This window comes from Rhea pennata, chromosome 4, assembly GCF_028389875.1.
Source record: "Rhea pennata isolate bPtePen1 chromosome 4, bPtePen1.pri, whole genome shotgun sequence".
In the NCBI taxonomy this organism is placed as follows: domain Eukaryota; kingdom Metazoa; phylum Chordata; class Aves; order Rheiformes; family Rheidae; genus Rhea; species Rhea pennata.
This window is the reverse complement of record NC_084666.1, coordinates 29,960,874-29,987,347: the sequence shown is the minus strand read 5'-3', so window position 1 is coordinate 29,987,347 and position 26,474 is coordinate 29,960,874. Positions and strand designations below refer to the sequence as shown.

Below are 26,474 nucleotides of genomic sequence, written 5' to 3'. Positions count from 1 at the left end.
TACAGATTTACTGAATATAGTTTTATTTTCTGACTTACAAAACAATATGCTGTATACATGTTCTGTAATATTCATAAGGGCCAAGGTTAAAAAAGAAAATACAATAGGGTAATTTCTTGGTTAACCTACAAAATAAAACTGTCTGTTGCTGGATCTATAAAGACTAGACAAAGCAGCCATGAAGGACTGGATAGGCTTGCATAAAGCTTTTGTTGTTAATAATCCAAAACCCTTCTCCTTTTCTGTCTTCAATTGTTAATTCTGTTTAAGTGCAAAAAGCAAGACTTAGTTGGTTAATGCTAAAATGTGGTTATACGTGTTAAAACAGTCATTGTGAGATCATTTTACAGTATGCAGGGTGCCATAGCTCTTCCTTTTTCAGCTTCCCCCAGAAGCTCTTTGATCTTCCAATATGAGCCTTAACTCGTGACAAAATATTCCAAAATCACATGTTACAAATTACATAATACACTCCCATTTTTCTGAGAGAAGATACGAGAGTTATATTGTGAAAGTGACTGAAGCCATTGCGGAATAGGCAGATGACAGAGAAAGTCTGACAGAGAAAGACTGTACAAGTAGAACACTGGGATGAGATGGGTCAGTATACTGACACATATGAGTGACTCCAATATGCAAGGGAGGACAAGAACTTGGAAGCAGCACAGAAGTCACAGTTTGGAATAGGCCCCTTGTCTGTTCTGTTTCCCTTCAAAAATGACCTAAAATTCTGCCTTGATCCAAGACTGAACACACAGGAACAGAATCCTTCTGTTTTAAATATAAGCTCAGGGCTCTTAGCTGGTGAAAATTTATCTTAAATCCATGAACTCCAGTGGAACATCACCATTTTGTTGATATGGCACCACCTTATCTGAATGTTGATATAAAGCACTTTTTGTAGCACAGAATTGAAGGAAATTTATGAATCATTTAAGTAGAAAAAAATGTTTATGGTATCAATGAGTATTACAAACAAAATATTCCAAAATCCTTTTTCTTTCCATGTGTTCTTACTTCTGATGGTGGTTTAAGAGTTAAAAAACAGGATACTTCTTAAGACAAAATCATCGTCCATCTTTTATGACACACTCTTCTCTCCCTGCTTCTTATCCAAGTGTGCATGAAGTCTTGTTTGTTTGTTGCCACTCTTCATTTTCAGGCTGCCAGATTTTTACTTTTCTCTGGAACACAAATATGGCTGATAGCATTTCCTGTATTCTGAATATAATCTACATAGAGTCTTGAGTATTAATTCACTCCACCATTTAGCTGAAACCTTTTATAAAAATGCTACAAAAGCATTCTTGATCATCTTTTAGTCTTCTGTAAGTTTCTCCCTAAGTAGTTTTGGAGAAGTCTTCCATGAGAAGCAGATAAATCTAAATACTGTATTTTCAACTTCACTGTGTAACCAACGTCAGGAAATGTGATGTAGAACACCATTTTGAAAGATCAAATCAACTGAAAGATTGACTATCATCTAGCCTATCGGGTCTTTCCCATTTAAAATTTAGTATATTCTCTATCTCATGTGGTGCAGCTGGACTATACTAACCACATAATGACAATCTTTCGTACCTCAGGATACAGACGTTCTACAGTGCAATTGTATCAGATTAGCAATACACAGTGTATTTGATATCTTATATAAAGAACTGTGCAAGTGTTCCAAGATCAAGTTTTTAAATATTTTTCCTTTTGATAATAACTGAAATAATCTAAAAGGAGAATATCCCTATTTTTCCTTTCCTCTTGGCTAGTCTGGTCACATGGTGAAGAATGTCTGAAGAAGAAAAAACAGATTTTAATTGCGTGTATTCCACATATAGTACAGACTTACTTGTATTCCAATATAATCAGTTTAATGTTTATACAGTGGAAGAATAGAAAGCTACTTGTGCAAGTCAACTGAATATATTTGAACATTATAGTCATTTTTAGCTAGAGTTTTCTCTAATCAGTTTCTAACACAATACAAACAACTACTGGTCAGGAATTCACTACCCGTACACATATTTCAAAGGATTGCTAATGGAGTGTTTATTATTAGATGTTCCATATTTTTTATCTAATACAATACAATAATTCACAGTCCAAATGAGACAATGTGTCACACATAACAGTAGTCTGCACTACTTGCTATTAGAAATGGCTTTATGCAAGCTGGATGTTGGGCAAATAGTTCTTGTAGGTATGGATCACACATTACAATATACATACTCGAACTGGATTATCCCAAAGACATTCTGAAAATAACAACCAAATTTCATAAACAATGTTTGGAAATACAGTCCTCCTCTCTTACAATATTTAGGTGGTAAATGTATGACACAAGTCCTTACAAATTCCGGAAGATTTGCATGACTCATATAAACTGTTTTCACAACTATCAAGGGACACATAATTATTAAGGTTATGTTAGAAGGAACATCACTTACAACATATGTCTAGAATAAAATACGCAACTTCAAAGATTAGATAATCAAATGTATGGCCTTTGTATATACTAGCAACAGGACAGCATTAAAAAGTAAAGTAAAAAGCTGTACATCTTATACAATCTTTCAAATATATTCTCATTTGTTTTTGTTTCAATTTTGAATCCCTAGTACCTTTATATAAATGTTTTTAAAGGTGGGAGTCCATGTGAAAAGCGACAATGCAGTAAGAGCCACAGTATCCTTGCATGACTATCCATTTTACAGGTGACATATATTGGAAGAAGACATTAACCAGCTTGTGGTTTCCTGGGAGCTACTTATCAATCGACTTGAGGTACTTAGCTGTTCTGGTCCACAGCTAGTCTCCTCTTCTCTCTTCACTTCCAAAAGAGAGAGCAAGTTTTCTCAGGCAGGAAGGTCAGGCCAGAAACTCATTTTACGTTTCTCTGAATCAGCTTTGGTGAGCCCCTTCTTTCTCTACTGTCTACAGGAAGACCAGCCAGCTAGCTTAGCTGACTGATGAGATATCACTATGCTGCTTATTGTCAACATTGTTCCTCTTCTGCTTCCAGACAATGCAGCTATAATTTGTCCTCTATTTCTACCATAATATAATACTGTCACTGTTTTTGTTACGGGTGAAATCCTCCAAAGCACTCAGCAGAATCCACCTCATGTTAAATGTAACTGTAAGTACTGATACACATTTAAGTAGCATACTAAATAAGCCAATACGTAGCTAGCATCAGGTGGAAATTACCCTCAGAATTCTAATTCTATGAACTTTGAGAAGCTTATCACTTGCTTATGAAGTAATTGTAACTAATAGCCACCAACTACAGTTTATATAGGATCTCCAGAAGTATTTTGTTAGTTATTGGTTTGGAGGCAGAGAAGAGGCATAGACAATATCCGTTCTCTACCTGGGTCAATTCATATACATGAACAATAAATTGCAACAAAGAAGACACTAATAATATAAAAGAAAAAAGTGCTAAGAAGTCTGACAAATAAAGCAAGCTATTTACCTAAAAACATTCATTTTATGTTTTTAAGATGGCATCACAAATAATGGATAGGCTAAAGGGACTACTAGACATTGTGAGAAAAAATAATTATAGATGCATAGGTAAAAAGTTGGTGCCATGGAATCTGAAGGCAAAACTCTGATTCAGCAGGACCAAGATTTGGTTCTTGTATTCATGTAGGCATGATCTCTTTAAGGGCGTTCTCTACTTCAATGAGTTTGAAAATGGAAATGTGCATCATTCCTGTACAGATCTCATTTGTTTGCTTTATTTTTTCTACCTCCAAGACATAAATTAACTACTAATGCTCTTTAAATATTTGTGGCTATTAATGAAGAATTACTTATGCCTCTACAAACATAAGATCAAGCGCTGAACTCTACTTATATGAGCAGTCACCACTGAATAGGTGAATTATTGGTCCTGTGTTGAAAGTCTTCTACATTTGTAGGTATTTGTCAGAGTTAGGCCCTTCTAATATATATAAATTAATGATCAATTGCTTATACAAAAAGTATATTTCATTTTGGACTTACATGTAAAATTAAAAAGCAGATATTGCATATTGCTTACTATCTCTTTTATCATATGATTTATGAAATTCTAGTCAGCAAAAGTGAAACAGTCACTTTAATGTTATAAAATCCATCTTTAGGACAGAGGACATAGGGAGAGACATAAAAGGTTGGAAGCATAAAAGCATATTCTCATAAGTACTAAGCAATCTCTATTGTTTGATGACCAGAATGAATCATCATTTAAGTAGGTGTTATCAAAGTTCACAATCTTCAAGTCCTTTTTAAGATACATTTCATTCAGTTCGTTTAATGTTCGAGCAAAGGTATATTTAGATGCACAACTGTATGCTTCCATACTGTAGACTTTGTGGAAGTGCATATCAAAATATGGATTATCCTAAAAAATGGAGAGAGAAGGAAATTAGTACATGCATTACAGACATTAGGACAACAACTCTATTGTTCCCTACTCAGATACCTTCAGGTCTTTTTCTCAGTTCGATGAACTTTGCATATTTCTGCTATTCATACTAAAGGATCTTTCAAAACTGTACAAAGCAGTAGTTTTTAACTAGGTGTCATTCTTTGCCATTAGGAATTTTGCCCTGAGGAAAATTTTTGCCAAGTGATACACTGTACTTTATTAGGATTATAAAATGTTTTAAAATGTAGTGATTTGTCCCATTGTCTAAAACACACGGTATGAAAAGCACTTGCCTTGGGTTATAAATACATTTGCCTGTCAGAGGAAGAATATTGATTGCCCTTCCTGCCTAAATTGCAATTCTCCATGCTTTCTGACTCCTTGGCACAATTAATACTAGCAGCAGCTAAGTGCTATTAAATTCTGTGACTATGATTAACAACATTATGAATATTTATAGCAATGTTAATCATCCTATAATTATGAATTGGAGGTACATTTAGGCTTTTTCTAACAAAAAATAGTACAGGTTTAGATCATCTCAGTTGTAGAAGGCTGAATCATCTCAGAAGGGTTTTTTAGTATAATGCTTTAGAAAAAGGATGGAGTTCATTTAGGCAGGTGATCAGGAAATTCTCTAGCTGCCTTGGCTGGGGAAGGAACAGGGACATTTTCAGAAGCAAGATAACTCAGACGGGATGTAAAGGAGTTTCACTTGTGGCTTTTTCCTCTTCTGGCCTGAGCTGCAGGGAGCCCACAGGGTGCAGGTATACAGTGAACCTGAGCTCATCTCCGTTTCTAGATTCCTAATTTTAGATGAGAGGGCAATATGCAGAAGGTCTGCAGGCTGCTGCACAGAGTGTGCCTGACTGTGCAGGAGTTGTGGGAGACTTGTTTCAAAGGGGAACTGTTGATGTGACAGAATGAGTGGTCATTTTTCTTGGAGCAACTCTGAAACCTTTTTGTTAGCCTTCCATTTTTGTTAGCATTTCTGTTTCTGTTAGATTTCCATTTCACTAGTGTAATGTAATCTGAACTCAGTTTTATGTTCATTTGAAAGCACTGCAATTTTTTCCAGGACTATTATTTTCTATAGGTGGATGGTTGTTAAAATGTCTTCTGAGTAAGATATTCACCTCAGCATATATTTCCAGTTTCTGTAAAATAGGATGTAATTCTACTTTTGGTATATTTTGTATTGTATTAGTGTAGGTTAACTCTATCCTTCTGAAGTTGTATCTGAGAGATTATGAATCTTTTAGCAGTTAAGATCATGAGCCAAATCTAGCCAAAGATGTTTTATTCACATAAATATGTAACTGCCACAGGTAAAATGAGTGAGATTAAGCTATGTAAAAGAGGCAAAATTTGGCCCTATTTCTTAAACTGGTACACCAAACTATGTACTTACATGACGTTTTATACATTGACACAAATCCTCTTTGTCACATAGAGAATAGGTTCATGAATTCAAGTGACAGAACCTTATTCTCCATAAAAATATGGACTAGATTTTGTTTTCAAATACATGTATTTAAATCTATAGAATTAACCCAGATTTACATTGGGTGCTACAGTTGGAGAGCTTTATTGCTGGTTATGATGAACAAATTAGAAATCACCTAGTTTGTCCCTCAGATCTCAAGAGAAATTCAGAAGACTAATGAAGAAAATGACAACAGATAAACAAAACCAATTTTTCTTACAAGCAGTACAAATGCAATCTGGAGACTCTGACATGCAGTAAACAAAAAATATCCTTTTTTTACATAATTTTCTTTTTTTAGGTAGTGAACTTTAATTGCACTTCAATATTTGTGTCACAAATTGCAACACAAGAAAAGTTTATTCTATATATGTATTTAATAATACATAACACTTACAGTATCTGCTTCTTTTCCATCAATCATTTCTAGGTCTTTCAAAAACCACTTTTCAACTATTTCATATTTTTCCTCTCGATCTACTCTGAGGTGTTTAACCATACATATTTCTACTTCTTCACCTTTAGTCACTGCAAAAAAAAAAAAAAAAAAGGAAATTTATATATACAAGCAAATACTTCCCAGGAGTTCTGATAATTAAAGATTTAAACTACATTTTAAATAATAACTTAACTGATGGCAGGTAGGACTGTATAGGGTTATATTGGAGTTACTGGGTTTGTTTTGCACAGTGATTAGAGATAGACCAATGTTCTCAGCCTACAAAGCCTATCCGCTTTTAGTAGATTCAGCATTTACTTTACCGTTGCATTCAAATTCATGAGCAATGACTGTCCAGTTCTGGCACTGGATCTGTGTGGATCCTATTTACTGCAAGGGGGATTCTTTTGGGGGTGCAGGAGTTACAAAACTGAAGTCACTATTAAGCCTCTGTATTTACATGACTTGTACTGTACTTTCTGTTCTGTGGGTGGAAGCTCTCTCATGTGGCCATTACTTTTTAAGATAGTATTTCCCTACATTCAAAAGTCTCTTAACAAAAATTACACTAAAAATATTTCTTAAAGCTTCAAGTTGCCCAGTACTATCCTTATAGAAATTACCATTTTCCTCCAATTAGGCAGGAAATGAGAGTAAAAAGGGTATGAAGACACTTTTTGTAATCACTGCCATTACTAATTGATTACATTAAGTGCTGTGTAGGAGATCAGACCTCTGTAAAACACAATAATTAGTGTGAAATGCACTATAGTCTGAACACTGATTTCAGATCAATTTCTAAGTTATTTTTTCTTGTTTGATTTGGTTGCTTTTTATGGATAGTCAATAGAGATCTGTTTCAAATTAATATATATTTCTTTTTATTGCCTCACAGTGTTACAGACATTACCTGTGCCTCCCTGGGCTGTAATGTGACTTCAAGACAATCTCCTGCACATTCAGCATAAGAACTGGAGGGCCAACCACTTCTCTAAGCCATCTTGCAGCCTAAGGTCAGTGCTATATGTCACCTGCTTTTGACAGGAGCCTTTTCCCTTCTTATCAGTATAGACAGTTGCTATAGACAGCACAAAGTCACTGCAGTCTATTTTTTTCTTTGACATTTCTGTAGATTATCTGGCAATAGTTTTTCTTTTATTTCAAAATGCTGTCTGGATTTTTGAAAACCCATTTTGAAACGGGCCTAACTTTATCTTCCCAGATAAGCTCCGTAGCCTATTCTTGTCAAAATATCTTTTACTTCTCACCTGTTCATAAGAAAATAATTGTAAAATAAAGACAAACTAAGGATATGTATTGATAAGGATAGGTATTAATATCTCTTCTTTCTACCTTCCAAGAAAAATAATGAACAATATATAAATTGGTTATAATTTTTCTCAGCCTATAGCTTCCTGAACAATCTCCTGAGAAATCCAAATCACTGTTATTTCTTCTGTGATACTATACTCAAGACCAGTCATAGTTTCTCAATGACTTTTATCAAAGGACCACCAGTAAACTATCTTCTGCAAAGAATTACAATGGCTTTTACTTACAAGCAAATCCATTAAGGTAATCTTGAATGTTCTCTTCTTACTTTCAGCTTCTTCCATTTTGTTTGTTTGCTTTTCTTTCTGGGAATGTGCAAGTCCTTCTCAGCCTTATAAACAACCCCAGCCCCCTAAAAACCCCAGTCTTTTCAAAAACACAACTGTATGTCTTAGGGGCCTGCAGAATCCATGGACTGACACTTTTCTACTCCTCGTGTGTGAATAGAAACCATATGAAATAAGGACAGACCACAGGTGTGATAAGAAACTGTTGTAACAGAAAGAATGAAGCTAGGAGCACATTCTGCCCAGTGGTGAAACATGGGTGGACCACTTTCAAATAAATTTTTTCTTTATGTTTCCTGTAGTTTAGATATTGCTTGTTCACAAACTCATTTGACAGATTTACAAGAAAAAAGTATTTTTTATTAATAACGTTAGCATTTCTCAGATCTATCTTATTCTCATTCTGTTAAAATTTAAAAGGTTTTCTTGTAGAAGGTATGGATATGATAGTGCCTTGAAAGAGTTTGAACTGTTTCTTAAGGTCTTTCGTGGAACAAAAACCTTTTTGAGAACCTTTATTTTCCAGTGGATAAAATGAAATTATCTCTTCCGTTCTTCTCAGCCATATCAATATAGAGTTGCTGAAAATTCCTGAATATGTTTGCATTTCAGCTTTACCTTCTCCCAGGTTTGATAAAGCAATTTAGTGAAAGGATACTGTTGTCTTCACTCAACAGTTCACAGAATCATAGAATCAGTAAGGTTGGAAGGGACCTCTGGAGATCATCTAGTCCAACCCCCCTGCTCAGCAGGGTCACCTAGAGCATGGTAGACAGGGTTGCATCCAGGTGGGCCTTGAAGATCTCCAGAGAAGGAGACTCCACAACCTCTCTGGGCAACCTGGTCCAGTGCTCCGTTACTCTCGCAGTGAAGAAATCCCCCCTCACGCTCAGGCAGAACTTCCTGTGCTTCAATTTCTGCCCATTGCTTCTTGTCCTGTCACATGGGACAACTGAAAAGAGTTTGGCTCCGTCCCCTTCACACCCTCCCTTCAGGTACTTGTCCACATTGGTAAGATCCCCCCTCAGTCTTCTCTTCCCCAGGCTGAAGAGGCCCAGCTCTCACAGCCGTTCTTCATAGGGCAGGTGCTCCAGCCCTCTGATCATCTTTGTAGCCCTTCGCTGGACTCTCTCCAGTAGCTCCAAGTCTCTCTTGTCCTGGGGAGCCCAGAACTGGACACAGTACTTGAGATGAGGCCTCCCCAGGGCTGAGTAGAGGGGCAGGATCACCTCCCTCGACCTGCTGGCAACACTCTTCCTAATGCACCCCAGGAGACCATTGGCCTTCTTGGCCACAGGGGCACATTGCTGGCTCATGGTCAACTTGTCATCCACCAGCACTCCCAGACTAGCTATCGTGAAAATGAGGGACAATGTTGAGCATATGCCATGAAAATAAGATTTCCACACTGCAATTTTGTTGTAACATAGATTTAAAAGGGCATAGACTTCTATAGTTTCCTCTCTATACATAATTTGACTATTTTCCTTTTTCATGGTTAACATGTAACTAGTAAAAATTTTCTGAGTTTACATTGCAGAGATAAAATTTTAGACAGCATAATTTGCTCTTTGCTAATTGTACTGATAGCATTAATACTTGCAACTGATAAACATCGAAAAATGCTCTTTAAAATCATTCAATAATAAAAATAATTTTAAGAAGCTTCACTGCCAATATTTGTTGAATTTCTAATGCCCCCAAATATCAGTCTGTTACAGAAATTTGTGGAAATGTTACTCAAACTGAAAAACCCCCACTGATTACTGTAGATGCTGGATGGAGCCCATCTTTCAGAATCAAATTTCCTCTCTGACTTGACTATGCCTTAGCATATTAAAAGAGCATAATTTGGATACTGGAGAGATCCCACTCTTAATACGCAATGTGAATTTTCCTTTATGTCTTCAGAGAGTTCTATTAAATTAATTTGATTAGAAGCTTTCTTTAATGGCTTGTTGTTCTCTGCCTTGAAAAGAAATTTTCATTAAAGATTTTAAAGATACAGAATTTGGTTATTTCTCCTCTTTGGATGTTTCATAGTAGTAAACTGTTTAGTGTTACCACACATAACTAAACACATTTCTACCACGTAGTTCTATATATTATAAGATCAAGCTGGTTGTTTGTGCATTTAAAAGAACTACAAAGCTCAGGAATCTATTTCTTGAAAGAAAACTACTTCTATAGTTCTCATATACAAAGTCTGTTCTACTAAGAATATTTGGAGGCAGTGTACAGGGCTTGCTCTATAACTGCCAAAACAATGTAAATGTTGTAAAGACTTTCAGTGTTTACAAAAATAATGATTAAAGGATATGGCTGAAATCATTTCCTAGTGGGGAAAAAAAAAAAAAAAAAACTTCAAGTGCGTAATTTGTTGTATATGTATATTCTGAACCTTAGGAGGAAACAAACTGGAGAAGGTATTCACCTCAACCTAACTACCTATGGAAGCCAATATTTCTCTTTTTGAATATCTTTCAGTGTTGCAAAAATAGAAAAATTACATGCTTTTCTCAAACTATGTTCTAATGCAGTTATTAAATGGGGATATACCTGAAATCGAATATAGTAAATAGCCAGATATTTAAGTTTGTCACTCACAACCCTCTTATTTTGCTCAAGCTTCTTGTTAGTCACTCACTGAAATGAGTGAGTTTATTTAAACCACAGGACTGTAATTTATTGCTACTTATGTACTTGGGACGACCTATAGGGCTTAAGAGCAAAATCAGGAATAGTGCAAAAGTTCTAAAAATCACAGCGGTTCAGGGCAGCGTTCCTGTGGCGTCCCGCGTCCCGCGCTGGAGGCAGGCACGGCTCCTTCGGGAGAAACGCGCCGCCGCCGCCCGCCGCCCGCCCGCCCGCCCGCGCGGCGCGGGGCCGTACGGTACCTGCGGCGCACAGGTAGAGCCGCTCCGCGCCCGCGCCCTCCACCTCGATGAACTCGTGCAGCCTCCGCCGCAGGGGCCCGAAGAGCCTCTTCGCCAGATCCTCCTTCAACAGCGAGGACATCGCCGTCGCCCAGGGCCCGACGTGCTGCCCCGCCGGGCAGCGCCCGCCCCAGCTCAGCGGCCGGCGCCGGACCCCCGCGCCGCCGAGCCGCGCGGCCGCGCCGGGCGCCCGCGGGGCACCTGCGCACGCTGCGCGCCGCGGAGGCGGCAGCCACCCGGCCGCGCGGAGCCGCGCCGAGGTGCGCGGCCGCCGCCCGCCGGCGCCGCATGGTGAGCAGCAGCCGCCGGCGACGACCCGCTGCCGCACGGCCGGCCCCGCGCCGCCGCCCGCGCCCGCTACGGCTCCGCCGCCCGCGCGGGGGGAGGCCGCGCCGCGCATCTCCCCGCCCCGCCGCGCCGCGCCGCGCCGCGCCGCGCCGCGCCGCCCCGCCGGGACCCCCCGCGCTGCACGCCCATACTGGGGCAGCCACGGGGTGGCCACTTTGGTGAGAGCCTTGATGCAAAGCCGGATGGGTACCTAAGGCACGAATATTCTCGGGAATTCTCTGCGTTCGTGCGGGTGAAGTTTCTGAGAACAAGTGTTCCTCTAATTCCAGGATCTGCCCCTGAAAGAGCTTTTCCTTTGCTCTCGTTCTTGGCTGCTTATACAAGTTGGACATACTCCTCTAATTCTTAGACTCAAGCTTATTACATCCAAATACCTTATGTAACGTCCATTCTCATACTCTCCCTGTTGCTTAGAAAGTAATTAATATAAAAAAAGAATGGGCTGCTAAAATGAAGACTTAGAAGTTGAGGGGAAAAACTGAAGTTTTTTCCAAAAACATAAGGTTCAGTCAGTATTATTAGAATACTTTAGTGCTTTAGATCTGTATAGTGCTTTGCTGATATGAAGCAAAATGAAATCAGGTAAAACTATGTTGATATAAATTTAATAGGAATCATCACACTAGATAGTAACCGTACTGGCTACATGAGTGCAAAAAAGGTGGAGAAGAAGCAACCATGAGATTTTAATTTGTTCTGCTTCCTTTTGATCTCATGTATTTAGAAAGACATTTGTGATTCTTAGAGAAGAATTTTTACCTCTACACTAGGAGAATGAAATTACTCTAAGCTTCAGTTTGGAGATACTATGCTTAGTACTGAGCATAATGACAAATTTCATGAACCTTACTAAAACAGCTTATCTCAGTATGATGCTGGCTTCCAAACCGAGACGACTGAATGTCGGACAAGTGCACTGGTATAAAGACCTTTGAGCAGATAGTTGACGCTCAGAGCTGTCCAAATGCCTGCGCACACCCGTGATGACCTGTCCATGCTTTGAATATGGGACTGACTGTACAAACTGGCCTGCAGCTCACAGTGCCTCCTCTTTTTCTGCCATCCTTTGGCAGAATCGTCAAGGCCTTGCGGAGGCTCCTTGTGTCCTGGACTTCAGTTCATCACTTTCATGATTGGAGATTTCAGTCTTCGTACTCAGTGCCAGAGTCCTCTTTAGGAAACTGTATCTGACTTTGTTGCATCTCATATGCTTGAATATTTTTGTGCCGTTTTTAAGCAACAAATATACAGATACAAAAATGCCTTCAGAAAATGTGGAAGCTTTTATTTTTTTAAACTGTATAATAGGTACATTGATAACAAGCCTGAGATGTTAAAGGTCTCAGGTTCGGTGAATGCTGACATTCCCCAGACATTCATTGCTCTGGGTAATTAAATAAAAAGCCTTTGGATTTTGCTTGATAGACGTTTCAAGTGTCAATCTGTAGATTGCCTAGGTTTTTGTATGCTTAGTTTCTTTACCGTTTTCAGGATGGTGTGGAAAACTGTACAGCTCTGAAAGAATTTTCTATCAGTTTCCCATGTGAAAGACTCAACTAAAACTGGAAAAACTGCCTTAGTGGTGAGTGGAACCTCTCGCCTGAGAATAGTGGAGCTCTGCTCCGTCTAGCCTGGATATTTCTCTGATTATCGAGGAAGTATTTAAGTATCTTCACTTTTTTTTTTCTTTTCCAGTTTGATCAAACTGTTAGTTATTATTCCCTAGTTTTCACAAGAGGGTTTTGAGGTTTGATATGTTAGGAATTAGTAATTTTGAACTTTTTGTCTTTTGGGATATTTTGGCATATTGATATTGTGGCACTCTTGTCAGTGATACATGACATAGTAGAAATTAGTAGAGTAATCGAGCTTTACACTGAAAGCCATGTCTGTCTGGGCTTTAGGTGGGGCAGGACTATGTGGCTGCTATATGAGCACTACTAATGGATGTACAGCTGTTCCTCTACCTCCTACCTTCTTGTCTCCATGCATACTTGGACTTCACTGTGTGGAAAGATGATTGCCTGCATGACTGTAGCATCCACTGGGCACACTGGCTAAGTCTGAGGCTCACAGCAAACACATTCATATATGTCTGCATATTATGTCATGAAGCACGATCAATGTACTGAAAAATAAATTACTAATTTGTCATATTTTCATATTTAGAAATCTTCTAGAAAAAAAGCAAAAGTTTTTGATAACTTATAGAGCAATTTATACATCTCCAGGTGACTCTTAGATACAGCAGTCCAAAAAAGAAAACTGGTATAAAGGCATTTGTTAAAGATTTCTATCAGTTTATTTCTCAGCTGTTGTTTATGCAGATAGTACTCAGAAGATCCTATCCTGTGATATCACTGTTTTCTTCATATCTCCTCTTAAATCAAATTATATTTCAAAAAGTATGTAGAAATTCAATTACTTCTGCAATATCCTGTAATGCATTTTGAAATGCTGCATTAAACAGCTACTCTGAGTATATTCCTTAAAAGGTTTAATGGTAATTTTAATGTTCACTGTTTTAATAAGAAACAGAAAAATTCGTAATTGATTATTGCTCTTGATTCATTTGATTTTTAATTTATTGACTCATCTGTCCTGTGCTAGAATGTAGCAGGGCAGTTTTGATACAACTGATATCAGAACTAGCTAGAGAATTTTGGATAATGCCTATAAACTTTTTTTTTTTCATTTCTACCCTCCACTTTACAATAGTGTCCTTTCCATTATGATAACACATAGGGGAAAAATGACAATGATATTTTGGAGACGACTCACAAATAATTTTCTTCCCCTCTATTTCTCTGCTACTTCCCTGGCTCAGATAGGATAGAAATGAGGCTTGCTAACCTTCAGGATCTTCCTCTACAGCATACATCAAGCTAGTTTTGCTCTCTCAATGTTTGGCTGTCAATATATTAAAAGGTTTGAAGGATGATTCTTACAGTAATTAAAGAGTATCTGCAATGCCTACATAGAACTTGCCTGTTTACAAGTTCTGTCGTCTTTCTCTTTGTCTCTTCCTGTTCTCCCCTTTGCTTCTCTCTCTCTTTTTTTTTTTTTTTTTTTTTGGTCCCTCCATATAGACTTAAAGGCTCTTTTTAGATGACCCATGCAAAAAATAGCCCAAATTTCATATACAAAGTTAGACTTAGAGCTGGAAACACCACTATGCATGTGTCAACATGCTTTCACTCAAAAATGAGCTTGTACAATTCAAGATTATGGTAGTAAATTCTTGTATTTTGCAGTCTGAAGCTCTCTAGATTATGTAAATATAATCCTACTCAGAAAGTTCCTCCTTCACATGGCCTTCTGATAGCAATGTTACTAAAGAGGAAAAGCCATTCTGAAAGTTTCCCCGAAGGCAATTGGATGATTTGCTCCATGAGATTTCAGTTCCACCTTAGTTACATTACTGTGAACCAACCTCCTAACAATTTCATAACTTATAGCCAACAGTTAGGCAGTAACTACCCATCCAGCAAGAACATACTAAGCATAGCTCAGGATCAACTTCCCATTCTGGCATCAAACACTCCATCAGCCTTCCCTACTTCGGCTAGTTCCTCCCATGAATGTGTCTCACAAACACAAACAGTAAACATAAACCAGAACAACTTAAACTTCCTGTTACCAGTGTCACAAACAATGAAATTTAACATGGATTTATCTGTGACTGTCAAGGTAGGGTAATTACTGATGTCTTTCAGAGCTGTGTGCCTTCTACCCCAAGTTCACAGTGCTCTGCAAAGGGGCCCTTGACAACATGAAGCATTCAGCAGGGGAACATCTTAGATCTTTCTGCCAAATACTAATTACTCTTGTTCCCTTTTCATGCCCTGTCTTTTCTCTGCAAAGTTAAATGTCTGAATACAGTTTTCTTTATTGTACTCAGAACATTAACTTTAATAGGTGTAGTAGCAAGTCCTAATAAAATAAATGTCTCTTTATTGTTTCTCAGACAACAGTTCTGGGAAAAAGCAATTTACCAGCTTTAGAACAGATATTTATGATGGTCCCTATACTCCTATGGTTCTACTAATATGCATTAGTATATACGTCTAACTGATTACTTGGGGCCTGATCAAAAACCCATTAAGTCAGTAACAAGATTTCCTTTGATTTTGGTGGGCTTCAGAGTCACTACTAAAACAGCAGAACAGTCACCATGTTTAAGTTGCTTCTGTCCTTGAAAAATGAAGGGATTAACAATGGTGTTTGTAACTGTTGTTAATGAGTAAAATTAAACATCTAGCATTCAAGAACACACACTCTTACAAAGTAAATAATTACCATTTTAAGTCAGTATAGAAGAGATCAATTACCTTCTGCTACAAAGGAGGAACCGTACTGCCAGCAGCAAGAGCAGGGCTGCTCCCCTCGGAAGGGTGACCCAGGAGCTGAAGGCGCCCCGTCACAGACGGTGCCCTCCCTGGCAAGGCTCAGGGCCAGCAGAGCAGGGTGGTGAAAATAATAGGTGACAGTGACAGTACAGTTATCATTAGGCAAAGGCAAAGTGACAAAGCAAGTCCAAGTCAAGAATAGCAGGGACAGAGCAGAGCACAGCTCTGCCTGCAGCACAGCACCAGCAAAGGCTGGGACCTGGGCTCATCTGCAGCCCCTGGGCCCTGAAGCCCTTCAGGTGATGCACATTGATCTCCATTTCAAGTTCACATCAAGAGCCATAATGTTCAGTGGAAGCATCTTTTCCATTGTTCCTTACTTGACAATGCTATGAAATAAAAGGAAAGAAGGAAAATACAACATTCAGAATAATCTCTGAAACCTGCAAAGGATACCTATAGGTTGAAAAATATAATTTACGTTTTTAATTAAAGTAGGCTTTACTTTTCTGTAGTGGTTGTTCTTGTTTGAGGTTTCAGACAGGCATGGCTTTTTCAGTTTACACTTAATTTCCTGTAAGTATTCTTCACAGTTTTAGGAATCCATTTGTCATATCATAGATGAGGTTGTAGAGTATAAAATAGAGTATAAATTAGAAATTGCCAAAAACATGCTACAATGACCTGGCTGTGTATAGATGATTTGATTCCCCGTTATAGCTACCTATTCATACGTTGCTAATAGCTTTGCCAATAAAATTAGATCCCACTGTCATGAAGCATAAAACTAGTTAAGTTATACTGAAAGTTGTAAGAAGCAGCAGAGGTTACATTGCTCCATGTAGCAGTGCTATTAAATGAGATATGTTCAAGTTGTTTATTCAGTTTTAAGGTAGAAGCATACAAATATTTGCTGGAGAAGATATCAGCGGGTTAAAATGTTTTTATAGAATTACTTTTGCCCTGAGTTCCATTGAGGATCTCGTTGAATGAGTCTTGCACCAACCTCAGGACTTACACGTGCTCAAACCATGGGTAATGCAAGACCTCATGAGTTTTGATCAAGAACACTAAAATCTAGATATGATTGGTTTCTCTAATGGTGTGATGTAGTTTATCAGTTTTAAAAAAGTAGTACTACTGTCTTTTCTTGGACGAAAGGGAATGAAAAGAGTTCATCTAAGATATACTCTTTATGCTGTTTTATGGATGAAATTAGAAGCATATTTTAAAACATAGCAGATAAGCAGGAGATTTCCAATACTTCTGTTCTATGAAGAATTTGCACACACAACAAATTTTAAACATGTATGGGCTAAAGATTAGGGCCTCAGTAAGTTAACTCATGAGAGTTTAGGATCTTTTTCAGCAAAGCATATAGTAATGCATTGATGAATTAGAGCCATATTTAATTAATAGGCTAAAATCCTGGCATGATGGATTCAGTACTTCATTATTCAGATATAATCCATTCAATCTCATACATTTTTTTTTCTTTGTGGAGGTAAAACTCTAAAGCCAAGACCAAGTTAAAAATAAATCTTGTGCCTGTCTGTACATATCAGTAATTGTTACCCTTCTGATAGTTGGAAGCACTTGAAAGCATAGCTCAGGATTCTGACAGCTATGTGTAAAACAGTAACTTCTAGTGACATGTTTTATAAAAATACAGGAAAGAGTACAGTAGAGAATTACTTTGACCAGAAGTACCTTGAAAAATACATATGAAGCAAATTAGGCTGTGAAACCAACCAAATTACCTTTTTATGTTCTCCTTTGCTTATAGTTTTCTTTGAATAAAGACATTTTTTCTTGAAAAGTTGCTCTGAGCAACATTAATAGATTCTTTGTCAGAAGCCTCTTCATACTTTTTAATAACGTTCTTCAGCTCTACCTTTGTAGTCTCTAGTAATAATTTTCATTTGCCTTGGCAAGGGAACTATTTTCTTCTCATGAAAATTGAACATTATTATTAATGGAGATAGTCAATTACTTCAGATTAATGTGGATTTATATTTAAAATCAATACATCAGCATGATGCAAAGCACTCTTAAAACACTATAAACTTCTGCTGGACATCTAATCCATTTTTAAAAGATTCATAAAGAGTCGGGAATCTATACAAGCAGATAATTTGTATGGGTAGTGTATTTAGGGGATGAGCACATATTTGATAGTTGCATGGCTTAAAATATGTTTTATTCTATACAGATATGTACAATACGCTCTCTTATGCTGTCAGTCACTCAAAAGGTTAAAGTCAAATACGTTCAGCTTAGAAATAAAATACAAGAACGTTGAGAGCAAATTTAATCCATCATGGGAAAAAGCTAGTGAGAAGAATGATGGACACATCTCCTAATGCTTTCAAAGGAGTCTGCCATTATCAAAGAATAACTTTAGTCAATTATAAGGGATTGGTTTCAGTATAACGATAATTAACTGAAATGTAATTACATGATGTGATCTTAAACTGGTTTCTAGCTTCCTCTACATGAAACCAAAATGATTGATTATAATGAAGGCAGATGGCAATTCTGCATTGTCCAGTTAGGCAGGAGTCCTGAGCATGAAAGAAACTGTTTAGAAACGTACTTTAAAGAGACCTCATAAGGGTACTAGGTCATTTGCTTTCCTCAATGCAGGATCAACTATACTCAGATCATTTGCCTAGTCTTTTCCTAAACACAGCCATAACTTATGTAATGGTTGTAAATTCACGTGCCTTGCATGCCAAACTGTAACATTTAAAGAACTGGAATACCACTCTGTTTGCCTTGCTCACCTGACTTCTTTAGGATTTTCTGGATGCACAGAATGAGCATGATTTGATGCAGGGTGAGTGAAAAAGAGTAATGTCTCTTTTTCACCAAAAAAAAAAAGGTGTTTCTTTTTCCTATCAAAAGGAAAACTTTTGCTTTTTTGACTTAGGAGCTCCTTAACATTTGGTGATGCAAACTTGGATTCACTTAATCTTTTCTTATTCCTTATTCTTACATTTCACAGCATAACTGAAAAAAATACTAGCAGTAAGTTCATAAAAAAAAAAAAAAACAAAAAAAACACCTGATGCTTCATCTTATTTTTGTCAGAAATGTGATTTAATGAAAGATCCTTGACGTGCAGGAGTGTAGACTGGGGCTCTGCATATGGCTTGGCATGGTTAATCTCTACCTGTGAGTGGACACTGCTGATGACATCAAACCAAGTCAGTCAAAAAGGCACTTTGACCTGGTACTGTTTAAGCAGAACATCACCAGCCCTGTGCAATGGAAGGTCCTATCCCACCTGCAGCGTTTACTGTGTGAAAATAGATATATCTATAAAATCATTATTAAGGAGGAAACTTTTTTTCTTCAAATATATTTGATACTACTTTTGGAAAAGTTAGAGAGCTATATGAGATACAGTTTTATAGAGGTCCGCCCTCCAGAAACCATACCAAAGAGCTTCAACCACAGCCCTGAATTCTTTGCCAGTGGCCTTTAAATCCTTTTCTGTTAAGAGACCTCTAAAGAAAATCAAGTAGACTCATTTAGCATCTGCATGGAAGTTAATCATGTTGCAGATACTTTGCTTCCATGAAAATGAGTATGTCTGTATTAATTAAAATGAGAAAATACTCCAAGAAACTCACACACAAGGCTCTCTTGTGAAAGAAGCTTTAATTCTAAGTAAATGACTAATGTTTTATTATATAAAAACAAATGATTGAATTATGAGATAATAGTGTGGAATCTTAACACTGGGATCCTAAGAGTGATTGACACAATAGCCTGACAAAATTTGTATTCACAATGTATTAAGCATATAAATACAATCTTCTGCTACTTTGCCTCTTATGACTCAAAATTGTTCAAATTTGTCACCTTTACAAGTGTTTTCACCTAAGGATAACCGAATAAAAAGGGCAAACCGTCTTTCATTCCACTACAGTATTTTTGGTTTTGCAGGGTCTTGAACAAACAGAGACAGTCTTCAGAAAGATTGTTTTCATTTCCAAGTGAAAAAAAGACATCTCACTTACATATGTCATAAAATGTAGTGTTCATTAATTTGTTATTTTGATCAAAAGGTTGCCATTCATTTTCACTGTTTATAGAATCACAGAATCAGTAAGGTTGGAAGGGACCTCTGGAGATCATCTAGTCCAACCCCCCTGCTCAGCAGGGTCACCTAGACCATGGTAGACAGGGTTGCATCCAGGTGGGCCTTGAGTATCTCCAGAGAAGGAGACTCCACAACCTCTCTGGGCAAACTGGTCCAGTGCTCCATCACTCTCACAGGGAAGAAATTCCCCCTCACGGTCAGGCAGAACTGCCTGTACTTCAATTTCTGCCCATTTCTCTTATCCTGTCACACGGGACAACTGAAAAGAGTTTGTCCCTGTCCCTTTGACAGATGTACTAAAAATGTACACTCCCTTCAGGTACTTGTACACATCTATAAGATTCCCCCCCCCCCCAGTCTTCTCTTCCCCAGGCTGAACAGGCCCAGCTCTCGCAGCCGTTCCTCATAGGGCAGGTGCTCCAGCCCTCTGATCATCTTCGTAGCCCTACGCTGGACTCTCTCCAGTAGCTCCAAGTCTCTCTTGTCCTGGGGAGCCCAGAACTGGACACAGTACTCGAGATGAGGCCTCCCCAGGGCTGAGTAGAGGGGCAGGATCACCTCCCTCGACCTGCTGGCAACACTCTTCCTAATGCACCCCAGGAGACCATTGGCCTTCTTGGCCACAGGGGCACATTGCTGGCTCATGGTCAACTTGCCATCCACCAGCACTGCCAGGTCCTTCTCTGCAGAGCTGCTCTCCAGAAGGTCAGCCCCCAGCCTGTACTGGTGCATAGAGTTGTTTTTCCCTAGGTTCCCTTGTTGAACCTCAGGAGGTTCCTCTCCGCCCAGCTCTCCCACCTGTCCAGGTCTCTCTGAACGGCAGCACAGCCCTCAGGTGTATCAGCCACTCCTCCCAGCTTGGTATCATCAGCAAACTCGCTGAGGAGGCACTCTGTCCCCTCATCCAGGTCATTTAGTGAATCCAAGCAGAAATTGCCTTTTTTGGTACATTTTTCCCAGTAGTCTGGAAACAATACTGAATGAAGTAACAAATACATTTTTTCTGTTACATAACAATGTAAGGATATTGCAACAGAATAGTGAAATTTCACTGTATTTGCCAAATACAAAAACGCTTCAGAAGTCATTCTACTGAACTAATTAAATAAATAATTAATCTTGGAACTAAATAAACTTGGCTTCCAAAGGGCTTCTATCTGGTGACTGGTTGACTTTTTAATAGAATTGTACTATGACTGTGCAAATAAGTGGGAGCAATTCCCTGTTTAGACATCAGTCCAAACTGGTGAGAGCTGTTACAAATGTCCTAACCACAGGAAAATTTTTGGTCGTCATTAATATCTTATTGGGCACCAGAGAATACACACTTAAATTTCATTTTGTTCTAGTGCAAGTGCTGATGAAGCATGAATACCGATTGAAGCGCATTCTCCCTTGTGTAGAATTTCAAATATATAAAGTCTTTGCTTGCATATTTCCTTCATGGGACCATTAATGTCCTTTCTTTAGATGCCTGTTTCCATGAAATCTGAAGAAACTTGATTCCTGAATGGTGACTCCTTTGCATCAGTTTTTGATAATATTAACTAAGTGACACAAAAATTTGTTATGTGGAAATAGTGATTACATGCATATGCACATGTGCATCTTGTGTGATTGCAGATGCCATATTTTCTAGGCTAGAATGTTGCAGGTTATTATGGTGGCTTAAATTATAAATGTACATTTTAAATAAAGTACACACAGCACCATGTGTGCCACTGTTTCCTTTGTGTATACTATTATTTAATTGCTTTGTTTGGCTCCCCTCCAGCTGCCTCACCTGGAAGCGTATGAATAATCACATTACAGCAACTAGTCTCATGTTCAAAACAAGGAGCATACATAAATGTTTGTTTTGCAAAGCATTTTCACTTACTCAAGTAAAAAGTTTCTGTACACTTTTTTTCCCCCTAGATGTATTGACAGGAGTCCAAAAATGTAATGGACAATGTTCAGCCTAGACTGACTTGCATTTGGGAAGAGATCTGTTATTCAATACCAGTGATTATTTTACAGGCAACCTGGTTGGTATTTTTAATGTTTGTGTGTTCTTCCTAACAAGAAAAAATAGGACAAGGATACAATAGTATCCTTGATCTCATTGTGAAAAAACAGCCATGTTGGTAAAGACTTGAGAGCTCCCTGCTTTTCAGTATCCTCTCTGTGACCCAAAGCGTCAGTCCTTTGTGGTAAGAATCTAAGAAATCGGGCATGTACCGAGTGGTCTTTTCTCAAGTCATCTGGCTCCTGGCACTCAATGTCTTGGGACTTTCTGAGCTTGGGGTTGTGTTCAGCCATCAGTAGACCTATTCTCTATGGCATTTTATACTTTCATTTTTAAGTTGTTTATAGCACTCCTTAGCATCCTGTGGCAGTGAGTGCCATGATTCAGTTAATATGTTGGATAAAAAAATATTTATTTTTGTTCATTTTAAACCTGCCAGCTGATAATATCTTTGGACCTCCCCTAGTTCTTATGTTGTAATAAGTGGTAAACAGTCATTTCTTGTTTCCTAATGTTTGTGATTTTATAGACCTTTATCTTACCCCTTAAACATTTCTTGTGCAAATTGAAAGACTCTAATCTGTTTAACCTCTCCTTATATCTATGATCATTCTTACTTCTTATCTCTATACTTTTTTCTTGTTCTACCATATTCTTTTTGAGAAGAGTCTCTCAATGAATGTAATAGTCTATCAAAATTCCACCTGTTTGTCAATCACTGTCAGCTCTAGATTTGACAATCCTGAAAACTTCTGTACTGTCAATAAATTTTGTTACCTCATTATTTACTCCCTTTTCCCAGTTCATATATGTATATATTGGACAACTCAGGTCACACTGCAGAGCCTTGAGGAACTCTTCTATTCTGAAAATAGATTGTTGATTTCTACCTTTCATTCTCTATCTTTTCACTATTCATTAGTTCATGAGAGGAATTCCCTTCTGATCCCATGTTAGCTTTCGACATGTTAGTTTCTCTAGTTTCTAGTTTCCTTAAGAGACTTTGGTATGGGCTTGCTGAAAATCTTGGAAATCTGTGCACACTCTGTTAACCGGTCAACAATTTCAGCATGACTGTTGGCTCTTTCAAGAGACTTTGACACATTTACAAGCATGACTTATATCTGCAAAGCACACTCATTCTTCCTTTGTATCTTATTTTACTTGTGTGACTGCTTATCCTGTTACATATTGTAGGTCTTATCTATTTCCTTGGTGTGGAATGTAAGACTTAGAAAGTGGTCTGCTCAAGGTAACTTTTTATTCATTTACCCATTTATTCTTAAACTATGTTGCAGTCTGCCTATGGGGGTTGACTCTGCATAGGTGTATAGCTTTCTTCACTTGCAGGGGATCCATCTGCCTGGATAGATTACAACACATTCTGCTTACCTCTTTGGACATTCTTAAAATGAAAAGTCTTGCAGAATATTACAACAGAATATATGTGCAAGAAAATAAGTTGGGATGAGTTTTCACTGAACTCCTAATGAGAGTTTATTGTACTGTAAAATGTGTATCTTTGTCCTAGTTAAAATCATTTATTCTTGTATAATCCTGTAACTGTAAAGCACTAACACGATATGTGGAAACCTATTTTCAGTTAGGGTAATTGAAAAAATATATACTGGGTATTTTAAGACAGGAACATAACTACCTATACTAATAGGTAAAAAGCAATGGTTTCAACCAGTTCCTTTTCCCTGGTTGTTCAGTGGGGCCAGAAAGCTCAACACATTTCAGGCCTAGACTCTTTAGTGGACCAAGCAGATAGCAAATTAGTTATAGTGCAAAGCAGAAAACTCAGCTGTTGGCTGAGTCTTTATTTGTGCGGTAGAAGGCATTCAAACAAAACTATTTTCTGTTAAGGATTTTACAATGTGTTCATCTTGTATTCTATAAAGAATGTGTTCTATAAATTAAGATGTATTTCAGTACTTCTTCTTAAGAAAAATAATTTCATATCTCAAATGGCTCCCCATGGCTACTGTAGAAGCCTTCATAATTAAAGTATGTTAAGTGCTTGTGGGGACAGGTAGGATACAATCCACATAATTACATAGACCAATATTTGCACATTCTGTTTGTTTCAGAACAAAGACTTTGAAAGGCTGAAGTATTTGCTGAATAGTTGCCATGAGCAAAGAAGCCAACAAGATTTCAGGCAGGTAAGTAAAATAGATTTCTGCTGATAAATAATTAATCCAGTAATACTGGTGTGCCACATACATAACTATTGCATTTATGCAAATATAATTTAGAAGGACAAAGAGCATTTGCTTGGAGTGTGCAACATTATTGCTGCCTCTGACATTTTCGACTATTTCACTTGAAGCTGTTCTTCTTACATTGAGTATTAAAGTGCTAATCTAGCTGATACTAGTTTCCCAATCTTGAGGGACCTGCTCTTGGCAGTCTTTGTTGTGGTATGAAAGAATAGCAGATGACAGTATATTACACTGGTAATGTGTATGCAAGCCTCATGGAAACTTGGCCCTTCAGTATATATTATTAGTTGTAAACTATTAAAATACACTGATAAATTGAGATAACTGTGACTACTTCTAATACTGAAGTAGCAAACTAGGTTGATGTTTGCTATTATTTTACTGGGGAAAACATTCTGCGGGGGGGGGGGAGAGAGAAAGAGCAAGGGTAAAATGAGCTCATTAAGAATCTGTGAAAATAGTTCTTTAGTTCTTTAATACTGGGACAATGAATATTCAAGATTCAAGAAGATTCATGTCTGAATACATGAGGGTATTTTAGACTTTCAAACTAGTTCAGGGTCTGAATCCTCTCAGGGTTACTGAGCTTTTTCCTCCTCGTTAAGCAGGATGAGAAGAACGTACAGGGCCAAGAAGTATTTCTGCCCTTTATTATTATGTAAATAGATTAATCCTCTTATATTCTAATGAGCAAAAAAATCTGGATTCTATTTTGTTAGTGAATACAAAATAAACAGTCTTTTTAGAGTTAACAGGGTTTGTTTAGCTGCATTAGTAGGATAAACCTTTTCTGTAATCATGAGACTTAGGCCATAGCAGTTGGCAAATATTCACAAACATTGTCTTTTTTAAGAAACTGTGGCATTCTCATTCATCAGGAAGGTGGCTGATAAACTAAATATCACCTCTGTAACACTTCTAGTTTAGAGTTTTTGCAAACCTTTTGTTCTTCAGTTCATTGAATTTACAGTATAATCACTATTTTACTGAACATTTCTTGATTTGGGAAATATGTTAGTGCGCTAAGTCTGCTACATGGCTCACATTGATGAGGTGATTTTCAGTTCAGCTCTTGGAGTGTTAGTGGCAGTTTGGTCTTAGGGACTATTTAGGCTCTTGGACCAACAAAGTCTTGTCTAGCCTCTTTATTGTCAATGTTTGCCTCTAATAACTCATACTGACAACCATCTTCATTCCCATAGTAGCAGCTCTGCCAATTTCTTCCACATACCCTAAAAGGCTGAGCCTTGCTCTGCTTTCTTCTTCAAAGATCTGCAGTGGGCTGACTTCATCTCTTTTACCTCAACTTAGCTAATATGAATGTGGCAATCCTCTGCTTTCTCTTTTTATCACAAGGTAGTAGAATGGAATATTACTTCATGCTCTTTTACGAGATGTAGCAAATCATAGCCCAAATGGCAATGCAATTGTCAAGGCAGCAGCTAATACAGCCTGTTGCCCTGACCCTTTTCACTTCAGATGTGAGAGGAGCCACCCCATAGGGTCCTGATCACAGGGATGGTCAAAAATGAACAACTTACTTAATTGGAAGACTTAGAGGGATAGGACCTGTAGGGGATATTATGCTTCCTATGCAAGAAAGATGATGGAAAATGTGGCAAATGAGGCTCTCTGGCAAGGAGAACGATTTACTTCCTTATGCAGAGGCTGTTACAAAAATAATTAAAAAAAAGTTATTGAATGATAAAACCTAGACTAATGTGAACCTTGCAAAGATGCTCAAGCACTGTTATGCCTAACACAAAGAAGTTGTTTGCAATCTTTTTTACCAGCGGGTTATTTCTGGCAAGATTCAACCTCACGTTTATCACAGTGTACCTTGAGATGGCTCTTGTGTGTTCTGTGAGCTTCCATGAACCATTTTTTAATTAAAAAGTTGGCGTTTTCTGAGATGCAAATGATTCTGGAAAAGAATGGAACATTTCAGTATTTATCTAGTGAAATGCAACTTTGCCAAGCCATAGTCTATCAAAAGAAGAAAGAATATTGTACCAATCTTTGAATAAGCAATATTTTCAAATAAAACCAAAACCAAAGTTCTCCTCATGAAATGTTAATAATACTTCAAAATCTTGACCTTGCAAAATAAAACATTGACAAATATCTTCCTGATATTTCTGAAAGAGGAATCTTTCTTTTTCTTGCAGTTTAAGTCTGTTGAATAGTGTCCAAAGTAGCTAACAAGTTAATGTCCACTGTAGCAAAAAAACAATGCTATGCCAAAGTAGTAAAAGCAGTGTGCTATACAGAAGGCTACCCTTCATAAGGTTAAAGATGATCATTTAATTTTAAAATTCATCAGCCTGTTCAAGAAATTTCCCAAGACTGGGAAGGTCTTGCAGTGCAAAAGTTTGTCCATTGATATGTATGAGGAGCACAAGTCTTAAGATCTGTTTGTGCTCCTTTTTGCATTTTGGGATAATGTAACTTCACTAAAAGTGATTAAGCTAAAATAATTTGAAATGTGGGGTTCACACATTAAATTAATCAGAAACAGCAGTCCACTTTAAATTCT

General features: G+C 37.8%; 2 protein-coding genes across 4 annotated transcripts in view; one reads left to right on the top strand and one right to left on the bottom strand.

The window, feature by feature from the left end:
* Positions 1 to 1,843: 1,843 nt before the first annotated feature.
* Positions 1,844 to 15,652, bottom strand: EXOC1L (exocyst complex component 1 like). 3 transcript variants are annotated; one of them, XM_062575594.1, is made up of 4 exons: positions 15,574 to 15,632; positions 10,856 to 10,958; positions 6,298 to 6,428; positions 1,844 to 4,387 (listed from the first exon to the last, which is right to left on the bottom strand). In XM_062575594.1, exons 3-4 carry the CDS (start codon positions 6,397 to 6,399, stop codon positions 4,124 to 4,126), a joined length of 366 nt encoding a protein of 121 aa, XP_062431578.1. In that variant the 5' UTR covers positions 6,400 to 6,428; positions 10,856 to 10,958; positions 15,574 to 15,632; the 3' UTR covers positions 1,844 to 4,123. The 3 variants fall into 3 exon arrangements, with proteins under 3 accessions (XP_062431578.1, XP_062431577.1, XP_062431576.1); XM_062575593.1 differs by lacking the exon at positions 10,856 to 10,958 and having other exon boundaries at positions 15,574 to 15,652; XM_062575592.1 differs by lacking the exon at positions 15,574 to 15,632 and having other exon boundaries at positions 10,856 to 10,976.
* Positions 15,653 to 23,860: 8,208 nt separating this feature from the next.
* The window catches only part of NMU (neuromedin U), an 81,139-nt gene continuing 78,525 nt past the window's right edge, over positions 23,861 to 26,474 (top strand). The window contains exon 1 of the mRNA XM_062575588.1: positions 23,861 to 23,878. The gene's annotated coding sequence lies outside the window, so the exon portion shown is untranslated. The remainder of the gene's footprint in view (positions 23,879 to 26,474) is intronic.

Bases quoted from the DNA above. Each gene is read 5' to 3' on its own strand.
- EXOC1L (XM_062575592.1), bottom strand. From the start codon at position 10,976: ATGTCCTCGCTGTTGAAGGAGGATCTGGCGAAGAGGCTCTTCGGGCCC. The intron at 6,429-10,855 runs GTACCGTACGGC...TTTTTTTTGCAG, and splicing joins GCTCTACCTGTGCGCCGCAG to TGACTAAAGGTGAAGAAGTA. The intron at 4,388-6,297 runs GTAAGTGTTATG...TCCATTTTTTAG, and splicing joins ATGGAAAAGAAGCAGATACT to GATAATCCATATTTTGATAT.